The following is an 8,649-nucleotide window of genomic DNA, read 5'->3' as shown; positions in this document are numbered from 1 at the left end:
TTCCACGTTCGAAACTTTGACATTTTGCAATTTGCAGATTTGGACTTTTCAAATTTCCAAATTTTCTAGTTTAAACTTTTCAAACTTAGAATTCTCAAATCTCCAAGTATTTAAATTAAAAATTTCGACTATTGGAATTTCTAACTTCGACTTTAAAAATGATTTCCAAACACTCGGACTAACTGAAAACGAGAAACTAGCACAGCATGCTTTCAAACGAAAGTTAACACTAAGTAAATATTTCCCAAATCTATTTCGCTACAGGCCACTGCCAAAGAAGGCCGAACACGGTACCCCGATCACCAGCAACAACAAATACGACTTATTATTCGGCGTGACAACTAGCGAGGCGTTGTGGAAATTTGCGGAAAAAGACGTTCAACTAGGATTTGAGGGCGAGAGAAGGGACAGGATCATCAGGACGTACGTGAGGAATGCTTACGTCTATCATCTCACGGAAATATTCTACACGGTAATAAGAACAACAAAAGAAACTTATTTTTATAGCATCACTTAGAACATTTCCTTGGTACTTCCAGCAGAACCATTTTTCTCCCCATTCACAATTCATCCTTGTTGAGTTTAATTAAAACGAAAAACACCGTTGAGGATTAATTACTCAAAAAGAATGCTCGAAAAAAAAAGATCTGTAATTATGAATATTCCTGTATTATTTGACGTACCTTTACTACATCATACGAAACATTTTCTTTAATTAATCATGGTAAAAATAATTTCCTATAGCAGTGAAAACAAAATATTCTTTTAGCAGTCTTTGTAACCAAACTATGTTACGTTCCAGATAACGCTATTACACAGAAACTCAACCCTTTGCTATATTGCACGAAACTTATCTCAACAGAAACACATTTTTCTTCACGTTACTTGCAAACCACTTGACTTATCTATTAACCCACTGTGATCGTAATCTCGTGACAAAACACTCGCCCTTAGAAGGAAAAAGAAAAAAAAGTATGACGACAAAAATAGTGGTGGCAAAAGTGGTTCTAAAAAACGGGTAGTAAACGCTTGGCACACGCGATCGAGCGTTTAACGGCGTTTGGGTCGTTCGTTTTTCATAAATTTCGATAAGCCAACGATTTCGAAGATTATTTCACGGCCGTTTCCCGAGCATTATTTTCATAATGCTCCCGGAGGATAATTCGTCGCATATCCCTGCTCAACCGTATAAAAATATATAACACTCGCGCGTCTAATTATCCATAATCGTTAAAACGTTATCTAACTGCGAACGGCGCGTTAATTGTCCCATCATTTTCGTATCGTACGATCGTGGAGGGGGAATATTTCGAATTTTCCTGGCTGGAAAATTCCATCGTAGAATTTCCAGCCTCGATACGCAGAATGGAAATGTCCAGGATAAATATTTTTCGCGAAAAATTCATTTTTCTCTCGGTTGCATGGATGCAGTTTTCTATTTCTTGGAAAACACGATTGAATCGAACAGAGCAGAATTTTTTCATGATATTTCCTTCAATTTAACCATGTTTTAGGACAATTGAGTTAGGTCCACCGGGTGCCCTAATAAATGTCATACACTCAAGGAACGATAATTAAAAATTTCGTTAATTTCCCTTGAAATTCGCTTACAAGTGAAAAATAATTTTCAAACGAAATTCCTGGAAATTGAAAACGACAATCAAATTAATTTTTCTCGGATTGTGTCGTGATTACAGGGACACTCTATGTCCACAGGGTGCCCTAATAAATGTCATACACTCAAGGAAGGATAATTAAAAATTTCGTTAATTTCCCTTGAAATTCGCTTAGAAATGAAAAATAATTTTCAAAGAAAATTCCTGGAAATTGAAAACGACAATTAAATTAATTTTTCTCGGATTGTGTCGTGATTACAGGGACACTCTATGTCCACAGGGTGCCCTAATAAATGTCATACACTTAAGGAAGGATAATTAAAAATTTCGTTAATTTCCCTTGAGATTCGCTTAGAAATGAAAAATAATTTTCAAAGAAAATTCCTGGAAATTGAAAACGAGAATCAAATTAATTTTTCTCGGGTTGTATCGTGGTTACAGGGACATTCTGTATGTGAACAATAGCGAACAACTTCCAGGCTCTCTCTTTTTTCGCTTAGTGCAATATGGAAGAATAGTATTTCGGTGGACAACTTTATTATTACCGTGGAAGTGTTTCCGAACTGACCGGCGAAAGTTATGATTTTCGTGAAAACGATGAAAACGCTCGTACTTCCTGTCCGTTTTTCGTTACAGAAAAGAGAGAACGAGCGAGAGAGATAGAGGAAAAAAGAACGCGAGGCTCGAACAACGAAAACAGGATACGCTTCGCAAAACTGGTTGTTACGCGACGCCGAACTTTTTTCGCTGTCCACAAAAACCCTGTGCAATTTTCACCGGTTGTTAATGAAACGCAAGGAAACGAGCCCCTGGTTGTTCCGTTCTGTCGCGGAAATCTTTATGCGTGAAGCTTCAGTTTGCAAAAATTTCTGTAATATGAAAACAATTAAATGATTCTTTATTAGGTGCACAGATGAATAATTTAATACACCATCTGTCAAATTTGTTAATTGTTATTAATATATACATTGACGGGACTGATTTTTGTTAAAATATAAATTTTGTCACACATTTTCCATTTTCCAAAATCTGCAAAATTTTTCATACGTTTCCGAAGCTTCAAGGAGAAATTGGTGTCCAGTTACAAGTCAACATCTCGAAGTAATAAACACCGATATTGATAAAACTTGGATATATGGTAGTACTAACAAAAATTTTTGTCCCGTATTTTTTTTATCAGCAAACGTTTACATTGAATGGGTCAAAATCCCCTTTAAACACGAAACATTTCTTTTTCAAACTTTTTTAATTACTTTTTATTTTTCAAATTTGTTGCTGAAAAATACAAAATTCGTCAATTTACACTATTCTATCTTTAATATTTATTCTTCTGTGTCCCTTCACTGTGGACGAGTGTCAAATATTTTTTTGATAACTACTATATACTAAAGTTTCGTCAAAATCGGTGATTATCACTTCGGGATGTTGATTGTTAAAATAGTTTAAATTGAGTTTTTCAATGTTCGATAAAATAGAAATTATTTATGCGGCTCATCTTTCCTTCTTCGTTTCACTTTCGAAAAAGAAAAATAAACAAAATTGTAGATTATTTATTAAAATTAAATTCTAATACGTATATTTCTGTAATAGCATTTGATGGTTGAAATTTTTTACAGTCCTAATAGCTGTTTTTGATTTTCTATTTTATCAGGTGGTGAACGAATACACGGATTGGGAACGCACAGTGCAACATCCAGTGAACACGAAAGACGCCTGCGTGCAGGCATTAAGCGACGCCCAATTCGTAGCTCCGTTAGTGCAAACCGGTGATCTATTCACTTTAAGGCACACGAAGAAGCCGAACAATCCTCATATAGCGCCCATACCTGACAATGAAAAGGAACCGCTGCCTAAAACGTACTTCTACGTGTTCGATTACCAAAGAAAAGATGGGGACTACCCTCAGGTAAGTGGTAACTGCTTTACATCATTCTCAAATACAAAATAGTTTTGCATTTGTTCGTGTGTCGCGCGTCGCGTTCCGAATTTGAACTCTCAATCGCGACTGTTACCCACCAAATTAATCATGGGTAAATGGTTTCGATTGCTTATACCGGCGCCGTTCAGTCGTTGCCCGTACGGGCAGCGTGTTGGGCTTCCCCGGGCGTAAACAAATCGGCGGGCAATAAGCCACGCCTTCTCGGGAAACGGTACGCGTATCTGTTGTTCGTTCAAAATAAGAATAACCTCGCTCTCGGGCCCCTTTTTCGTCCGTTCTGCGCATAGACAGTGAGCGTATCAGAGGGTAAGACGGAGAAAAACGTAGGCGGTTAAGTGGGGGTTTGGACGTTTTAGCCATGCTTTAGGCACGTCCCATGCGCGAAACGAGGTTATTCTTATTTTGAACGAAGGGTATGTATGTATGTGTTTAAGTAGTAACCATCATCCGTCTTAAGAAGGACCTATACCTCTTCTACCACAAGCGTCTTTCCACCGCTCCACTTTAATGTATGTGACATCACTAGCCCGCGACTTCGCCCTTAACTCTGCCCGCGGGCATCGACGGGTGCCCTTGCCCGCCCGAAGGTCTGCTGAACGGCACTGGATTATACTGTCATCGTCCTGAACGATGAACGATTGACTGAACTCTATATAGTCACTAGATTATACTATTGATTCAAATGTTAGACGATTGAGGAAGTGTAATAACGTTTGATGAAGATTGCATCGATGCTGAAAGTAGGATTTAAGATAAATAAGATTGTTCATGAATAGGAAAGAAACTCCTTAAAAGGATTTCATTACTCTCGAAGCTATGGAATCCAATGAAATATAAGGGAATTTTCACTATAGCGATATTTTTCAAGGCGCGTTATTGGCGAACCATCAACGACGTCCTGATAACTCATCGATATTCGCATATTCGATTATAAACTGTTTAACGAGGTGTTATAAAACGCGTGATTTTACGGGATAATTAGATTCGACGCGCATCTGTACGCGCACGCTCGTCCCGTGGATAAATTAAACCCGGGAAACACCATTAATAACCCGATTGCTCCACGCGGTTCCTATCTCGCGATCTACACAGTGTACAATAAATTCAAAACTGGTTCGTTAAAATAATTAATTCGGGAAAATTAAACTTGAGTTAATGGATTCGTATCAGTAGAAGTACATATAATATCGAAACAATTGTATTCCTGTGTGTACGCAGAAATTGTGAGTTTTAATGAGTTAGTTCTTCCGGTGGAATTTTTATAAAAGCGAAAGGAGGTGATTGCTATAATTCATTGGAAAAAATTAGAGAAAGTATTAATGAGTTACTACGTAACGAATTTGTCCAACCATATTTTTAAGTATTTACAAATATTCTCTCGACCACCAATTAGCACAAAATTTCATAGCAACCCCAAATATATTTGCAAAAATTAAACAGTTAGTACTTAGCGAATTTGTGGAATGTTATTGGTGAACGTGATTGCTTGCAAATATTTCCTCGACAGCCAATCGACAGAAAATTTCACAGCAATCCCTAATTTCATTTTCCACAAATTGTACGCTCAATTATAACCTACAAAAGGCAACGAATTTTACCCAACATTCCAAAGCAACTGGATAGAGTCGACATCAGCTTCAACGGCACATATCTCCCGCAGGAGTACGGTGGGAAAAATTTCGAAGCGGTACGTAACTTACGTTACTTCGAAATTTAATATGCTACACAGCGGTGGCAGCACCCCGCGAAAGAATCCGGCAAATTATCCGGCAAGCTCGTTCGTTTCATTCCTCAGGATATGAAAAAATCCTCGCTCCAGTCGAGACCCCCTCTCGCGAGATCTCGCGCCTTGACGATGAACGACGAAACACGGTCACGCGAGCTTGGGATTTTATCGCGATAAATAGATGCCCGTGAGAGAGAGAAAAGACGCTGCTGGAACGTGGTTTATGGTTATGAAAATTCGCGTGGAACATACTGGTGAAATAAAAATTCGCTTTCTAGCAATCCTTGGAATAATTAAGCTCGTTTCTCTCCTCTACGGTAGCTAGATAATGTACATACTACTTAAGCACATGTTGATTATTTTGCGAAAGAATTCATCCAAAGTGTGATATGTCATTTTTTTGTACGAGATTTCATTTTAGAGAGCATCCATTTGGAAAAGATCTTGTATAGATATAAAGAAATTTTATTCTACATTTTGTGCTCATCTTTTCATATCGCAATTCAAAATATGTCAATTTCTATTTTTCTGCATAAATGGACTACATAGATACGGTATTTTTTATTATGTGAAATGACACATTTCTAACTTCGTTAGATTCACACCACACAGCAGTATTCAACTATTACGACTATAATCTCAGCGGTCTCTAACTGACGATTCTTCAAAGCATTTGTGACCTGAATATTCATTTTACAGCAAACTTTCCTTTTGATGACCATTGTCGTTACATAGTAGGGAGAGCCTATAAACCTCTTGGCACTATTATTAGAGTATCTAAATTTTATCATAATGTTGATACATTACGTGCTCCCCACTGCTCTTCGGTTCGTTCTCATTTAGAATTTGGCTCTGTAACATGGATTTAGTATTATAAAAAATACATTAACGTATTGGAAAGCGATCAACACAGATTCCTCCGTTTAGCAGCCTATTACATGGGTTGCCCCATGTCTATAATGTGTCATCATTAAAGACAGTTTTATTAAAAATTAACCTCATGTCATTGGAAAAGAGACGTGTAATGTTTGATACCTTATTTGTTTATAAGGTTTTTAATAATGTTATTATTTGTCCAGAAATGTTATCTCTATTCAAACTTTATATACCATCTAGAGCTGGGCCGCTCAGCAAGTTGCCCGTAGGGCAGAGGTCAGGCTCGCTCGGGCAGTAAGCTACGCCTTCTCGGGAAAGGATCCTGTGGTGGGGCACTGTACAGGGTGCAAAAAAATTAATGGTCACAGCCTCAGGGGGTGAATCTACACCCTTGGATCGGTGGACATTTGCAAAAAAAAGTTTCCGCAAAATTGTTTATAACATTGAAAATTACTGTTAAATTTTTTTTTTACATCAACGTATTCTGCTCGACGAAAAGAGAAAAAGCCTGATAGGAGCCATATGCCGCAAACAAATAGTTTCCGAGATAAATGTTGATAAAGTTTGGCAACGATTTGATTGTGTAGAGCTATACGTATAGACTAGGAACTACTAACACTCTGCCATTTGGTGGGATCTAGCCATGTAGGACATGCTCGGTATAATGGTGTGCGTGCCCCTACACAAACGCTGTTTGGTTCGGGCCTGCCTTCGAATTTAGACCTTGCAGTCCCTTTAAACAGCGTTTGTGTAGGGGCACGCACACCATTATACCAAGCGTGTCCTACACGGCTAGATCCTACCAAATGGCAGAGTGTTAGTAGGTTAGTAGGTCAGTAGGTCCTATACGTATAGCTCTACACAATCAAATCGTTGCCAAACTTTATCAACGTTTATCTCGGAAACTATTTGTTTGCGGCATATGGCTCCTTTCAGACTTTTTCTCTTCTCGTCGAGCAGAATACGTTGATGTAAAAAAAAAATTTAACATTAATTTTCAAGGTTATAAACAATTTTGCGGAAACTTTTTTTTGCAAATGTCCACCGATCCAAGGGTGTAGATTCACCCCCTGAAGCCGTGACCATTAATTTTTGTACACCCTGTACGAATGGAAATGCTTAAATATTCTTCAAAGGTAAAGCCTACGCTCCCACCACACCTATTATTCCCCACTTCGCTTCAACGACTGCCCACGTCACTTGCCCCTAGTTTTCCCCGCAGCGCTGTCCGTGAGCAACGTGAGGAAAAGTGTTGCTTAAACGACCCTGATCTAGAGATTTCAAACGTGACACACCTTTTTTCATTGAAACTCACCACACGCTATACGGCCAATATAGTTGTATTAACTGCCTTTGTATAATATTTAACACCTTTGTCAGTCTCTTGACTGTTTTGCCAACAATTTACACAATTTTAGATGATCCATCTTTTTCATTTTAAACCAGCAACGCTCATGTATCCTTATATACCACAGGATTACTCGACCTGTGTATTTAAATAAATAAATACATAAATAAATTAAGCAAATACAAATTTTAAACTGTTTCATGTAAAATTGATGTTTTTTTATTCGTGCCATTGTCAATGCTAAACAACGACAAGCGGAATCATTCGGTAAAATTGGTGGAAGCGACATAGCGGGATCGTAAATTAAAGCGTTAAACGGCGATACGGATTGATGTAGCAGTGCTCCGTGTCGTTTGTTATTTGTGAACTGATACCTAAAATTTCTGCTTTCAATCTTCCATTTGAAATAAGTCTCCGTCGCCTCCTGCTTAATAGTAATTCCCGTATTGGTAAAAATTAATCTGCAGCTATCAATGAGGCGCAGACAAATTTTTTAAATACACTGCAATGGAGGAACCTAAATATTCCTATTAAGGAGGAACTCATTATCTCCCTCGAAGTGCTGTTTTGGCGCACGGATTACGCCTACATATTTCGACGCCTGACTAATTTCACGACTTCGCTATATCGCTTCCATCGACTATACCACATATGGGCAACTCACGGCCCGCCGGAGTCAGCCGGCTCACGGCTAGTCGGACATGGCCCGCGATCCGTCTCCGCGAAGTCTTTAAATCCGGTCCTCTACGTACTGATTAAATAGTATAGTGTTTCGTTTTATAATTTTACTTAATATACTAACCTTCTTTATTTAATATTTAACCAAAGTTGTATGAATCACATAATCACATACAACATTACATTGGAGATATTAATATATTGAGACATAAAAACACACGCGATGGCCCATTTAGTTTGGCCCTTGACTCGTAGAGAGAATGATAATTTGGTCCCAGAACCAGGAAAGGTTGCCCATGCCTGAACTATACCTACCCAATTGCACCAAGTCGTTTGTTTCAAAGTCTATCAATAGAACCTAAAATATCGAAACATAAACGAACCAGCCTTCTATTGAATTTTATATAGCTGCTTGATGAAATTGTGACTGTGAAAGACACCTAATTAAGTCGACGTGCATCAGTTG

The 8,649-nt window shown here is 38.1% G+C and overlaps 1 protein-coding gene across 1 annotated transcript in view; it reads left to right on the top strand.

Moving 5' to 3' along the window:
* Positions 1-8,649, top strand: part of LOC108578203 (neuroligin-3-like) — a 25,165-nt gene that overhangs the window by 10,861 nt on the left and 5,655 nt on the right. The window contains exons 3-4 of the mRNA XM_017941485.1: positions 265-472; positions 3,268-3,529. Of these exons, the coding sequence (XP_017796974.1) occupies positions 265-472; positions 3,268-3,529 (470 nt within the window). The remainder of the gene's footprint in view (positions 1-264; positions 473-3,267; positions 3,530-8,649) is intronic.

Source organism: Habropoda laboriosa, unplaced genomic scaffold (genome assembly GCF_001263275.1).
Source record: "Habropoda laboriosa isolate 0110345459 unplaced genomic scaffold, ASM126327v1 scaffold1554, whole genome shotgun sequence".
Lineage (NCBI taxonomy): Eukaryota > Metazoa > Arthropoda > Insecta > Hymenoptera > Apidae > Habropoda > Habropoda laboriosa.
Note: the sequence above shows the minus strand (reverse complement) of the source record. Positions and strands in the feature narration are given on the sequence as shown.